Source organism: Musca domestica, unplaced genomic scaffold (assembly GCF_030504385.1).
Source record: "Musca domestica strain aabys unplaced genomic scaffold, Musca_domestica.polishedcontigs.V.1.1 58, whole genome shotgun sequence".
Classification (NCBI taxonomy): Eukaryota; Metazoa; Arthropoda; class Insecta; order Diptera; family Muscidae; genus Musca; species Musca domestica.
In genome coordinates, this window is record NW_026712360.1 from 3045591 (window position 1) to 3060140 (window position 14550).

The 14550-nt window shown below is 35.3% G+C and overlaps 3 protein-coding genes and 1 long non-coding RNA gene across 5 annotated transcripts; 1 reads left to right on the plus strand and 3 right to left on the minus strand.

Moving 5' to 3' along the window:
• Positions 1 to 1174: 1174 nt before the first annotated feature.
• LOC101899600 (SET domain-containing protein SmydA-8) lies at positions 1175 to 3043 on the minus strand. Its single transcript, XM_005188588.4, has 4 exons — positions 2884 to 3043; positions 2691 to 2819; positions 2039 to 2600; positions 1175 to 1975 (listed from the first exon to the last, which is right to left on the minus strand). Exons 1-4 carry the CDS (start codon positions 2937 to 2939, stop codon positions 1235 to 1237), a joined length of 1488 nt encoding a protein of 495 aa, XP_005188645.2. The 5' UTR covers positions 2940 to 3043; the 3' UTR covers positions 1175 to 1234.
• A 1702-nt stretch (positions 3044 to 4745) lies between these two features.
• On the minus strand, positions 4746 to 7031 carry LOC101899433 (uncharacterized). Its single transcript, XM_005188587.4, has 5 exons — positions 6868 to 7031; positions 6661 to 6789; positions 6055 to 6598; positions 4973 to 5545; positions 4746 to 4904 (listed from the first exon to the last, which is right to left on the minus strand). Exons 1-5 carry the CDS (start codon positions 6924 to 6926, stop codon positions 4758 to 4760), a joined length of 1452 nt encoding a protein of 483 aa, XP_005188644.2. The 5' UTR covers positions 6927 to 7031; the 3' UTR covers positions 4746 to 4757.
• A 395-nt stretch (positions 7032 to 7426) lies between these two features.
• LOC101899251 (SET domain-containing protein SmydA-8) lies at positions 7427 to 12302 on the minus strand. Of its 2 annotated transcripts, none has more exons than XM_059128993.1 (5): positions 12136 to 12302; positions 11667 to 11801; positions 8354 to 8918; positions 7724 to 8284; positions 7427 to 7640 (listed from the first exon to the last, which is right to left on the minus strand). In XM_059128993.1, exons 2-5 carry the CDS (start codon positions 11708 to 11710, stop codon positions 7488 to 7490), a joined length of 1323 nt encoding a protein of 440 aa, XP_058984976.1. In that variant the 5' UTR covers positions 11711 to 11801; positions 12136 to 12302; the 3' UTR covers positions 7427 to 7487. The 2 variants fall into 2 exon arrangements, with proteins under 2 accessions (XP_058984976.1, XP_005188643.1); XM_005188586.4 differs by having other exon boundaries at positions 11954 to 12302.
• On the plus strand, positions 8850 to 9965 carry LOC109613578 (uncharacterized). The gene is made up of 3 exons (XR_002195079.2): positions 8850 to 8960; positions 9021 to 9332; positions 9389 to 9965. It is a non-coding gene; the product is annotated as an uncharacterized LOC109613578 (long non-coding RNA).
• Positions 12303 to 14550: the final 2248 nt, after the last annotated feature.

Consider the following 14550-nt stretch of genomic DNA (forward strand, 5'->3'; position numbering starts at 1 on the left):
TTGATTGGTCTTCCTCTTTTGATTCAAAGAATGCGGAACAATGTCATGAAGAAGCGACAGAGGATAAGAGGACCAGAATGGTCCAGATACCTCTTCAAGAAGGCCAAGTCGATGATTCCGAAAATTTTGATTGGTCGATTTGAAAAATGCGGAACAATGTCATGAAGAAGCGACAGAGGATAAGGGGGCCAGGATGGTCCAGATATCTCTTCAAGAAGGCGTAGCCAATTATTCCGAAAATTTTGATTGGTCTGAATGCGGAACAATGTCATGAAGAAGCGACAGAGGATAAGAGGAGCAGAATTGTCAAGACATCTCTTCAAGAAGGCCATGTCTATTACTCCGTAAAATTTGATTGGTTGTCCCCCTTTGATTTGAAGAATGCAGAACGATATCATTAGGAAGTGGCAGAGGTTAACAGGAGCAGGGTTTGTAAAGCATCTCTTCAAGATATTCGAAGGGGGTATTTTCCCTATGATTCGAAAAATGCGGAACAATACCACGAAGAGGTCACAGAGGATAAGAGGAGCAGGATTGCCAAGACATCTCTTCAAGAAGGTTATGACAATTATTCCGCAAAATTTAATTGGTCTTTCCCCTTCGATTCAATGAATGCGGAATAATGCAATGAAGAAGCGAAAGAGGATAAGAGCAGAATTGCCAAGACATCTCTTCAAGAAGGCCATGTCTTTGATTTAAAGAGTGCAGAACAATATCATGAAGAAGTGGCAGAGGTTAACAGGAGCAGGGTTGGAAATGCATCTCTTAAAGAAATTCGAAGGGTTTGTTTTCCCCATGATTCGAAAAATCCGGAATAATGTCATAAAGAGGCCACAGAGGAGGCCGTTTCGATTCTTTCACAAAATTTGATCGATTCGAAGAATGCGGAACAATGTCATGAAGAAGCGGCAGAGGTTGAGAGGAGTGGGAGTATCATATCAGATTTTCAAAAATTCATTCGAAGAATGCGGAACAATGCGATAAAGAAGCGGTAGAGGGTAAGAGAAGCAGGATTGCCAAAACATCTCTTCAAAAAGGTCATGGCGATTATTCCGCAAAACTCTTTGATTTCTCCTTCCTCTTCTATTCAAAGAATGCGGAACAGTGCAATGAAGAAGCGGCAGAGATTTTTGCAGATTCTGAAATAGAGGAATTTATTTCACGGCGGGTTTTTTAACTTTTTTTAGACACTTTTTTATTAAAAAAATTAAATTCAAAAAAATTTGCTCCACTTTTATTTATCCCCCTCAGATTGTGCGCCATTTTCAACTTCCTTCTGCAGGACATCGAATTCCTTTGCAACATTTTTCAGCAATTGACCCTCTGGAGTTTTCGGGGGTTCATGCGACAGCATTCGTATAGACTCTCTGTACATTGCCAGACATTCTTTCAAACGTTTTTTCAGATCGTCCTCCTCCATTTCATTTTCCTCAAATTTCAGACGTTGTAACTTCACATGCGACGTTGCCATTTCGTAGAGGGCAATACCTTTTAGCCGTGTCATGCCGGGTTGTATGGTTTGCAAAAGCAAAACCAAATCCTGACATAAACGTATTTTCCTTTCGAACAACTGACGATTGGGTCTTCGGCTGTTGAGTATGGCATTGCGTAGAATATTGGCCATTTCCTGCTTCAAATCGACCACCAAATAATGGTTTTTATGCAAAATGGTACATAGCTTGGCGAGCAAATACTCCAAACGACGATAGTCACCATGAGCATGGAACATTTCTTCTTTGGATTTTTCCAAAATTTTGGCAACTTGTTCCGGTCGTAGAGTGTGTTCACATTTCTGGCATTTCCATGTCTGCGAGTCGCCATCCTTGACAATATAGCTCTCTTGTTTGTGGCCAGCACAGGCAGAGCAAATGAAACTACTCATGTGGGAGCCCAATTCGGTGGGATCTTCACATCGGGCACAAGTGCAATGGAAGTATTTGCCTTCACGTAAAATTTGGCGCCGCTCATCGGTCCCCTGGGGAAGTGATACAAAATCAAAAAAAGGATCAACAAATTGCCAAGGGTTTTCAAAACTCACCAACAACAGATTTGTATAGGAATTTGTAACAACTTCCCCCCTTCCAATTTCACGATTGGCATAGACTTTCATGCGATACTGGTCATCGATGGCCTGATTGGCATTCGGACAACAGTTGTGTGCCAACAAAGACACCTGGGGATAAAGACCACGCATAATCTCAGCATCGGGTGCCCGAATTTCATGGGAATTTACATCCCAAATGGCCAAGATTTTTTGCAAAAAATCCCCATTGATATTGGGCGCCATTTCAAAACCCCTCCAAATATTCGATTGCAACAACGGTTGGACAATATCCCTGTCATGTTCCTGCCAAATCTTGGTATTACGTCTCTTCTCCAAATGCGCCTCCATTTGGAGCATTTTGCCAAAAGTTTTCCTGGTCTGGGGATTTTCATGCAACAGCAGGCATTGCAACAGGCCATAGGTATCGAAATGTTTCTTTAAAATATCCACACGGACATCTGGCAATGAAACAGCGCCAGCAGCAGCCAAGACATTGCAATCGAATTCGTCATTGTGTTCGGCACAGTCTAGGCACAAGGGAGCAATGCTGCACTTTCTGTGAAACGAAATAATTGCAGGGTTGTAGGTATTTTTAGGATTTCAATCTAAAAATAGTAACCTTGGTGTTCCCGCTCGTCCTACCTACCTGCAGTACTGTTGGGCAAAGCGATAACAATTACAACATCTTTTGTCGCCTTTGCAGGCCAGTATGAGAATGGGACTTTCCAGCAGAATTGTCTCGCCCGCAGGAATTACTTCTGTGGCCTTTACATATCTGTAAGGAAAATAATTGGGAATCGTTTTAAAACAAGTTCCGCAATTCCATGACGATGACCTACCTTCCCAAAGTCTCATTTTCACAAATTGTGCAATTTTTGCCAAATTCATCTGCCATTTTTGTTTGGGCCTTGCAAAATAATATTTATTTCTCGCAATTTCCCCCGTTTGCCATTATCTCCCGTTGACAGTTGCTAAATGAATTGTCTATTCGAATGTTTCAAATATATCAACGGCCTGTGTTTTGGACTAGACAAAGCTTTCTACTGCTCGCTTTCATGGGTTCTATAACACACATCTGCAGCATGTCATTAATCTCTGACTCTCTCTCTGACAGATTTGACAATACAATAGCCAAACAATTGCAAATGTATTTATTACCGCTCTCTCTCTCTCTCTCAAGGGAATATGGGAGGAACAGTGTTTTTGTGTTCTTCAAAAAAAAGCAACAGATATTGTGGAGTGTCAGTGGGGCATTTGATGACAAGTTTTCTTATATCAGACATTTTATAACAGTTTTTACAAACTGTTATACAGACGAATTTTTGAAAATACGCCCTTCACTATGTTATTAAATGCAAATTGCGTAATTTTTAAACTGTTATACTGCCGTATAACAGTTTACAAAAACTGTTATACTGCCGTATAACAGTTTACAAAAACTGTTATACTGCAAAAATGATGAGTTTTTCTAAATAATATTGCCTTATAACATTTAATACAAAATGCACAAATGTTGTGCAGTGTGTGTGTGGGACATTTTATGACAAGTTTTCTTATTTCAGACATTTTATAACAGTTTTTACAAACTGTTATACCTTGAAATATGTTGAATTTTTGAAAATACGCCCTTTCTTATTTCATTGAATGCAAATTTCGTAATTTTAAACTGTTATACACCAGTATAACAGTTTGCAAAAACTGTTATACTAGAAAAAAATCATAAATTGTTCTTAATTATACCGTCTTCTATGATATTTAAGACAAAAATCACAATTTTTTACACAGTTATACAACAGTATACAGCAGTATAACAGTTTGCAAAAACTATTATACTGGGAAAAATTATGCATTTTCCTAAATTATATCGTCTTCTATGATATTTAACACAAGATTCACAAATTTTTAACAAGTATAGAACAGTATAACAGTTAAATAATACTATCAAAAGGGTCATTTATCAGTTTTTCAATTGTTATTCAACCGTTATCATAGCCTAATTATTTTATACTGTCAAAAATTCAATACAGTATGACAGTTTTTCAATTTTGCAAGTATAACAGTTTTGTCAACTGGTATACAGCTGTATAACGCATTTCAAAATATGTTATTTGAGCTGGATAAAGCTAAAAACCACAAAAAGTGAAAAAATCAAGTGTATAACAGTTTGTGTAAACTGTTATACACGTCAAAAAGTCCATATTTTTCTATTACATAATTCATTACAAAAAACTACATTTTTTGAGGATATTATAGACGAGTATAACAGTTTTCTCAAACTGTTATACAGTGAATTTTCTTCATCCTTGTCGTTTATAAAGGTTTATCTTAACCAAATGACACAATTTTAAATGTTTTACAGCAGTATAACAGTTGACAAAACTGTTATATTTAAAAAAAATGAAAAAAATGAAAAATTTTTTGTTGCCCTCCACCTTTTTCACGTTGATTAAGTACGATGGGACTGTTTGAAATCTGTTATACCACAAGTAACTTAATATTTTTATTTTTCTATAATTTTTTTCAACATTTTCTTTTTTTATTCAAAATTTTGTTTTATTTTTTTTTTCAAAATTTTATTATATTTTTTTTTAAATTTTTGTTTTATTTTTTTCAAAAATTTGTTTTATTTTTTTTTTCATAAATCTGTTTTATTTTTTAATTTTTTTTTTTTTTGAAAAAATTGTTTTTTTTTTTTTTCAAAATTTTGTTTAGTTTAGTCCAACATTTTGATATCTGTTTGCAAATATTTGAGTTCCTGCAACATTGTCTGTAACAGATTGCCCTCGGGTGTATCTTTGGGTTCATACAACAGCATGCGTATGGCCTCACGGAACATTTGCTCGACTTCATGCAGTAATTCCTACGGGGGGAAAACAATAGAAAATAAATCAAAATCAAGAGGATTATTCCCCCAATATATCTTCTTACTATCAATTGAGTCTTGGTCAATTCATTCTCCTTGTAACGCATACGATAATATTCCGCCTGGGTGCTAACCAGCTCATACAGAGTGATGGCCTTCAAACGTGATATACAACCGGGCAATATGAGATTAAGGACCTTTATAATATCTTCGCATAACTCAATTTTACGTTCATAAACTTTACGACCCGGACACTGTGATGGATCGTTGAGAATTTGACGCAATGCTGAGGCGATATTTTGTTTAATGTCCACGATCAAATAGTGTTGGGGATGCAAGGCCTTTGAGAAACGCATAAGGCTCATTTCCAGTTTATAAATATCATTGGTAGCATTTATGATCTCCTCCTGCAGATTGTTTAACATTCGGTCAACATCCTTGGCATCACGACGATGTTGACAATTTTGACATTGCCATTTTGTTTCGCTTGGATCTTTTTTCAACACATAACCGGTTTTGCATTCGGAGCACAGCAGGGTGGACATGTGAGATTCGAATTCGGTTGGATCTAGGCATCGTTTGCAGTGGCACTTTAAATTTTTCGTAATTTTCAATATTTTGCGGCGCTCATCGGTGCCCTAGAGGAGGAGGAGGAGGAGAAAGAGAGGATTATTATTTAGGGACCTTCACAGGATAAACTGATTACAATTTTAGGTCTATCTGGTAACTTTTCCTTCAAGAATTTTTCAGCAACTTCTTCCTGAGGGAGTAAAACATATTTATTCTCTTTTTACATGAATTACATGAATCCTCTCTGTTTACTCTTTACAATTTGCTTACAAAAGAGAATAAGACAACCTCGCTCTCTGAGAGCAAAATTATTGGACAATTCTTGCAGGGAAAATAACCAGCCAGACCATTTACAAGAAAAACCAGTAAAGAAGAGTCAAAAGTCGAATATCCGCGAAAATTAATTTTTCAGTAACCAGACAGACCTATTAAAATCGTCAATACAGAAATTGCATTTCGTCGGACATAATTAAAATTTTCTCTATAAAAATTATATTCTGTCAGGCTGAATAGAAAATTGTTTCCATAAATTGTATTCCCACCGACTAAATTCAAACTTTCCCCTCTCTCTACTCACCAACAGAACATTCGTATAACAGTTGGTAACGATTTCTCCCGCTTCTATGGCACGACTGGCATAGATTTTCATGCAGTATTTATCATCGATGGCAATCTGGGTATTGGGCGTACAGTCATGGGTCAAAATTGTCCCCCTCAAATAGACACCCTTCATGGTACCATAATCCGGTGCCCGGATCTCAAAACCATTCACATCAATCAAGGCGCACAAACGTTGCAGGAAATCCTCATCAACCCGCTCACCGTGCCTCAGATATTTCAGAATATTCGATTTCATTAATGGCTCCACAACATTGACATGATAATGAGACCATATGTCCGAGCCACGGCGTTCTTCCAAATAACAATCTGCCTCCAACATCGAGTCAAAATAGGCCTTGGTATCGGGATTCTCTTGCAACAACAAACACTTGATGATGCCATAGCATTCGGTGTTTCTCTTCAAGAGATCACAGTTCAAATTCTCCATTGCGGCCAGTTTCTCGCAGTCGTATTTGTTGTGCTCTTTGCAGTTCAGGCATAGATTTGTGATCTTGCAGGATCTATGGGAAGTACGAGGAGGCTATTTAATAAAAAAATTTGAAAAAAAAACTTTACAAATTACCTGCAATAGCTTTGGGCCAATTTGAAGCAATTCCCACAACGTCTCTCTCCATCCGATGCCAATAGCAATGTAGGCTGTTCCAACAAAATGCATTCACCTGTGGCAATATTTTCTTGGGCCTTGACATATCTACTTGGAATTTAAAGAATTTGCATTGAAATCCATTCAATATTTGTTTCATAGGTTCGAATCCAATGGGAAAATTACCTTCCTCCATCCTTTTCATTTGTCTCTATGGCACATTTTTTATTGAAATTTTCACCCATTTTCCAAGTTATTTTCTTTTTTTTTCTCTCGCTTTCACAGAATGTGGCGATCCGTTGGCCCACCCTCCGTCACAATGTTTAATATTGGAATGAGTGAGTGTATGCCGGATAAAAATAGTGAAATATGAAAAGCGTATGAGTTTTCCCACAAAAAACAAACTATGCACATTGCGAGCATATTTTTGGAGGTGTGAGAGGAGTTAGGGATGTCAATGTAGATGCCATTTTTGGTGAGGGAATTGCTATTAAATTTTTTCCTATTAAAATTTTTAGTTCAGCCCGGCTGACGAAGGTTTTGAACAGGTTTTGGCAGCAAAAATTTCTATTGAGCCCGTCTGGATAGGTTTTGGCATCGAAAACTTCTCTCCCGCCCGCCTAGATAGGGGTTTCATATAGAAAACTTTTTTTTCAGCCCGGGTTGAATAGGGTTTTCGCACCAAAAACTGAATAGTTTTTTTCTCTAAAAAAATATTTTCTCTAAAAAAAATTTGTGATTGGTTTTTTTTTATTTTTTTTTTTAATTTATTTCCCCTTTTTTTCTAAAACTAATTTCATATTTTCCTATTTATTTTCAAATTTACTCAAACTCTCTTCAATTTGTTCCTGCTGTATGGCAATGCGTCGCACCAGATGGCCTTCGGGTGAATTCGGCGGCTCAAAGGATAACAAGTCTTTGGATTCCAGGGCAATTTCTCGGGCCACATGTAATTTTTCCTAGAACAAGACGGATTTCAGAAGTTTCGGTAAGTTTTTTTGTTGTCTCAAATCAAATAAAAACAACAACAACAACTACTAACAATATACATATCTTTCGGTATCTCCTTGCTGCGAAAATCCAATTCGGCCAATTCCAGGAATGACAATAAATATTCATACAAAGCTATGGCATACAACTTGGAATAGCCCGGTATGACAGCTCGCACCACCGGCAGTATTTCTTCACACAACTCTAGACGTCGGCGCAATATGTCTTTATTGGGTTCACGCATGGAATTGATGAGGACAGCCCTCAGCACCGTGGCAATATTTTGTTTAATGTCAATCAAGAGAAAATGATTTGGATGGAAATCGGAGGAATATTTGCGCAACAACTCCTCATAGGTCATAACATCGCCATTGGCATTGCCAATATCTTCGGAGGCCTGGACGAGTAGCTTTTGGGCAAAAACTGGATCGGTAATGGCCTGGCAATCCAAACACTGCCATTTGCCGTGGGAGCAAATGGCATAGCCATCGGGGCATTGTTTACACTTGAGAGAACTCATGTGGGTATCCAGTTCGGTGGGATCCCTGCAACGGAAGCATTGGCATTCAATGTGCCGTGTCAGGCGCAAGTGATGTTGTCTTTGTACTGTTCCCTATAATTAAAAGTAAAATGAATCAAAACATTAATTTCTTGTCCTCTTTCAGAGATCGCAACCACCCACCATCAATGGATTCGTATAGGAATTGTAGATGACTTCTCCCGCCTTTATGGGTACCGCAGCATAAATTTTCATATTATAATCATCATCTATAGCGGTGGCCGTATTCGGTACACAGTGATGCGGCATTTTCGAGGCATGCACATACAAGCCCTTTAACGAATCTCCCGTCACCTTACTGGAAACCTCAAAAGCATTGGCATCAATCAATATACAGAGTTTGTGTAAAAAATCTGCATCACGCATATCGCCTTTGGCCTTCTGTAAATTCCTGAGGCAATCCATTAGACCCGAATGTAGCAGGGGTTGGACAATATTGGTGGCATGATCCATCCACATTTCCGTATCACGATATTCATTCAATTTGAAATTATTTGGCGTTAGATTTGTACAAGAATCCAACGATTTGGGATTTTCAATGACCATCAGGAGTTTTATAATCGAATTCAGGGCATAATTGTTGATGAGCAGATTTTTGGAAATCGCTTTGGTGGCATTACAAAAGAACTCACATTCAAACGGATCATGTTCCGTGCAGTCCATGCACAGCGGAAAGAAGTTGCATTTTCTGGAAAGATATTAAAAAAAATTAAATGAAAGGATATGTAAGGTATAAATTTAAATATTATTGGTTAATGGCAATTTTCTCTAACAAAACTTTATTTTGAAGGATGGTAAAAGGATCCATGGAACATCTTCCTGGAGGTCACTATTATTATTGGATTCAATGGTTTTCTTCCAAAACTCCTTACGGAGTGAGACAAGTGATTGTCATAAATTATTTCGTAAATTCAACATCGGATGTCGCTTTCACACGAAAATCTTGATTTTTGGGAGATGGTGTTAAAGGAAGGATTATTCTACATCAAATTAAAATATGGGTCACCTCACAAAGTAAGTCCCTAGATATCAAGAATAACGTCAAAATCGACTCAACAGACTAACACAAACGCAGCAAATAGTGTGGGTAATGAATCTAAAGGTAATATCATATATTTTCAAATTACAATCAAATTCACAATCAAATCTTCATTTTAGGGGAATGGTGTCAATGGAAAAAAGATTCCAGAGGACATTTTAGTAAAGATCACTGAACAAATAAAATCTCTAGGTAAAAGGTTTTCATATTTAAATCACCGAAAAAATGTTCGTATGAGGACAAGACATATTTTTGGCGCCTGTTTCGATCATTTTCAAATTGATGCCGAATTCGTAATCAAAACATAATTTTAGGAGACTGTCATTAAAGGAAAAAATATTCTATAGAAAATTTCACTATGGGTCCCGGAAAAAGAGAAATCTGTAGCTATAAGATTTTATATTTAAATGATCCTAAAGAAATTCGATATGTGGACAAGACAACATTTTTGTGAGCCATTTTGAAAATTTTCAAATCGGTGTCGATTTCTCAACCAAAACTTAATTTGTGGGGGCTGATGTTAATGGAAATAATATTCCTTATGAAATTTCATTATGGGTCACCGAACAAACGAAATCTCTGGATAAAGGATTTAATAATGAAATCAGCGTAAAAATATTGGTATATTTTTTGGGGGCTGTTTCGATCATTTTCAAATTGATGCCAAATTCGTAATCAAAACACCATTTTAGGAGACTGTCGTTAAAGGAAAAAATATTCTATAGAAAATTTCACTATGGGTCCCGGAAAAAGAGAAATCTGTAGATATAAGATAAATTATATAATTATTATGAAATTATCCTAATTAAATGCAATATGTGGACATGGCACATTTTTTGTGAGCGATTTTGAAGATTTTTAAATCGGTGCCAATTTCTCAACCAAAACTCCATTTTTTGGGGTCAGGTGTTAATGGAAAAAATATTCCGTAGGAAATTTCACTATGAGTCACGGAAGAAGAGAAATCTCTAGATAAAGGACTAAACATTGAAATCAGCGAAAAAATATTGGTATGCCGTCAAAGCATATTTTTTGGAGTCATATTCAAATTAGTGCCAAATTCCCAAACAAAACGCCATTTTAGGAGGCTGGCGTTCGAGAAAAATATTTTCTACGAGAAATTTCACTATGGGTCACCGAACAAGAGGAATCTCTAGATATAACATTTTATATTAAAATTATCCTTTAAAATGCTAGTGTTTCGAGAAGACGTATTTTTGGGGATTATTTCGAAAATTTTTAAAAACCAATACCTCATTTTAGGAAGTAGGTGTCAAGAGGAAAAGATTCTACAGGAAATTTCACTATATGTCACCAACAAATGAAATCTCTAGATATAATATTTTACATATTAATCATAGGTGAAAATGATGGTTTTAAAATTTCCAAATTTTTGCCAAATTCTCATTCAAAACTCCATTTTTGGAGGCTGGTGTTAACGGAAAAATATTCTATAGGAAATTTCAGTTTGGGTTACCAAACAAGAGAAATCTGTAGATATGCGATTTGATGTATAATTTGTTGTTAAAATTACTGGTATGTGTACAAAAAATTTTTATAGTGCTATTTCGAGGATTTTTAAAATATGTCAATTTCTCAATCAAAATTCCAAAAAAGTTGCCAAAGGAAAAAAGGTTCTGCAGGAAATTTCACTATGGGTACCCCAAACAAAAGAAGTCGTCAGTTATGATACTTGACTTCAAAATCGCCCAAGCAATTTGGTAATATAGATAAAAATATTTTCTCAGAAACATTTGGGGTTCTTAGTATTATCTCACTCAAAACTCAATTTAAACAGATTGCTGTCAATGGAAAAAAGATTCTGCAGGAAATTTCACTATGGGTCACCAAACAAAAGAAACGAGTAGGAATAAAGCTAAACTTTAAAAAATATGGCAAACAATTTGATTTAATAAATACAATCTGTGTAATTTGGGGAAAATTTTCGAGCATTTTTGAGTTCATGGCAATTTCAGACACAATCCATTATTTTTGGAATTTGATGTCAATGAGAAAAGTAATCTACAGGAAGTTCCACTATTGGCCACCAGCTTTAAAAATTTGTAAAATTTAAAAATCTACAATTATTTTCTATTCATAAAAACGTTTTTTGTTTATTTATTTTTTTGGGCTCATCACGATTGTATTTCCATCAATTAATGGCTTATTGAGGCAGTTCAAATCACTGTTTTCAATATATTTTTGAATTTTAATAATCTTACATCCATCACCCATTTATGCCGCAACGATATTGGCAAATTATTTCGGCTAATTCGATTAGGTTTTCAGTTTATAAAATAACTTTTCGTTTTCAAAATATTAGTACCTTTGAAACTGTAATTTAAAACTATTAAATAAAACGCACACACACAGACACTCACACATCTCAACACTTACTTGCAAATTACAAACGAATCCTCACAACATTTGGCACATTTCATTTGTTCACATTCCCAATGGGTTGTCACCAAGAGTGGTGATTCCTCGATCAACACATCACCGGCCTCAACATCAATGGCTGCTTTCAAGTGTCTACACAGACAGTCGTTTATGTTTTGTCGATTTAATTGCAATTTTTGAAAGAAAAAAAAAAACGTATTTTTGTATTAAAAAGATATTCAACAAATGTTTACTTGAGGCTAATTCATCACTAATTCGTATTTTGTTGTTGTTGTTGCTACTACCTGCCAAATTGTGCATTATTGTCCGCGGTGAATATGACTTTTTCACTAAAATTTTGCATTATTTTTCAATTTTTTTTTTCAATTTCTCAAATCTCGAATGTTGGAGGGCTATGTAATAATCTTTTAGCTGGCTGTGTGATTCTTGGGAAACTAATTTAAATTTGGCATTATGTGTGTTGTACCTCCAACGTGCGACGGCCCCATCGTATTGTGGTCAATTAACAGAGCAATACACAAACGATTTGTATGTTTTGAAGTTGGGCCAAAATATCTTAATTTCTTTTTGTTTTTTTTATTTATTTCGTTTGTATACTTGGACTACAGCGTATGTGTAGCACATGTTGTTGTTGTTGTTGTTACGTACTATAAGTTAGAAAGAAATATTGAAAACGCCGGGCTATTTAGTAAATTGTTCTTGTGCACTGTTTGTTTTTTTTGAATTTAAGTACATAGTGGTGAGGTGGACAGTGGTTGGTTTTGAAATAAAAAACGCCAATAATTATTTGAAATATTAAAAGTTGTTATAGAATTTGTTTGCCGGATGTAATAATGGTTAACCAATTGCAATTGAAATCTCTAGATATAGGATTTTATTCTCAAATCACCTAAGAGACATATCAAGACAAATTTTTTGTGAGCCATTTTGAAGATTTTTATATCGGTGTCAATTTCTCAACCAAAACTTCATTTTATGGGGTTGGTGTTAATAAAAAAAAAGATGCTAAAGGAAATTTAACTATAGGTCGCCGAACAAACGAAATCTCTAGATATAGAAATTAAATCTGAAATCACCGAAGAGTCATATCAAGACATATTTTTTGTGAGCCTTTTTGAAGATTTTCAAATCGGTGCCAATTTCTCAACCAAAACTACATTTTTTGGGGCTAGTGTTAATGGAAAAAATATTCCTTAGGAAATTTCACTACGAGTCACGGAACAAAAGAAATCTCTGGATATAGGATTTAATTCTGAAATCACCGTAATAATATTGGTATGCCGTCAAGACATATTTTTGGAAGCTGTTTCCAGCAAATTATGCCAAATTCGTAATCAAAGCACCATTTTAGGAGGCTATGGGCCGCGGAATAAGAGAAAACTGTAGATATAAGATTTTATGTTAAAATTATGTTAAACAAATTCAGTATGTGAAGAAGACAAAATTTTTGTGAGCCATTTTGAATATTTTCAAATGGTAAAATTTCTCAACCAAAATGCCATTTTTGGAGACTGGTGTTAATGGAAACAATATTCCTTAGGAAATTTCATTATGGGTCACCGAACAAACGAAATCTCTAGATAAAGGATTTAATTCTGAAATCACCGAAGAAACAATTCATGACATTTTTTGGAGCCATTTCGAGTATATTCAAATTGTTGCCGAATTCTCAACCAAAACTCCATTTTTGGAGACTGGTGTTAATGGAAAAAATATTCCTTAGGAAATTTCACTATCAGCCTCGGAACAAGGGAAATCTCTTGATAAAAGATTTAATTTTGAAATCACGGAAATGAAATGTTGGCAAAGGGATAAGACATATTTTTTGAGTCTTTTCGAGCATATTCAAATTGGTGCCAAATTCTCAACCAAAACTCCATTTTTGGGGGCTGGTGTTTAAGGAAAATATTTTCTACATCAAATTTTACTATGGGTCACCGAACAAGAGGAATCTCTAGATATAAGGTTTTATATTAAAAAGATCCTTTAAAAATTGTTTTATGTCGAGAAGACGTATTTTTGGGGACTATTTCGAACATTTTCAAATTAGTGCCGAAGTCCCGACCAAAACCTCATTTTAAGAAGTAGGTGTCAAGAGGTAAAAGATTCTACAGGAAATTTCACTATATGTCACCAAACAAAAGAAATCTCTATATATAACATTTTACATACAAATCAAATGTCAAAAATGTCATGTCAGTTTTTCGAGGTAATTTAAAGCACTTCCAAATTTTTGGCAAATTCTCATTCAAAACTCCATTGTTGGTGTTAATGGAAAAAAATATTCCTCAAAAATGACATTATGCACCACCGAACAAAAGAAATCTGTAGATATGCGATGTATGAATCGTTGTTAAAAATATCGGTATGTGGGCAAAAAATAGTTTACAGTGCTATTTCGAGGATTTTCAAAAATATATCAATTTCTCAATCAAAATTTTAATGGAAAAGATGTTTAAGGCTTCAATAATGAATCAAGAGAATTAATCGTTTCTCTATATATTTTAATATTGTGTGTAATTGTCACACAATTTTTCAATACCAACTTTCTCACACCCGCCCAATGTCTGTTTACGCAACAAATCACAAATCTTTGGAATAGGTCATAGTAAATCATGTTTTTGTTTTGTAGTCTCTTACCAGAACATCACATAACATTTTATGAACCATTCATATGAACAATTTCGAAAAAAGCAGGTGTATACATATAAACATACATATGTACATACAAATTTTAGTATGTTTTAATGTGCGCGTATAGATGTTGTTAGTACATTTACAGTGGGGTAAAAAATACTTTTTGCACTTTTCTCAATTGATTGCAGAACAACGTTAAGTAAATACCGCTATACAGGAATGTTAGAGAAACGAATTCCGATCA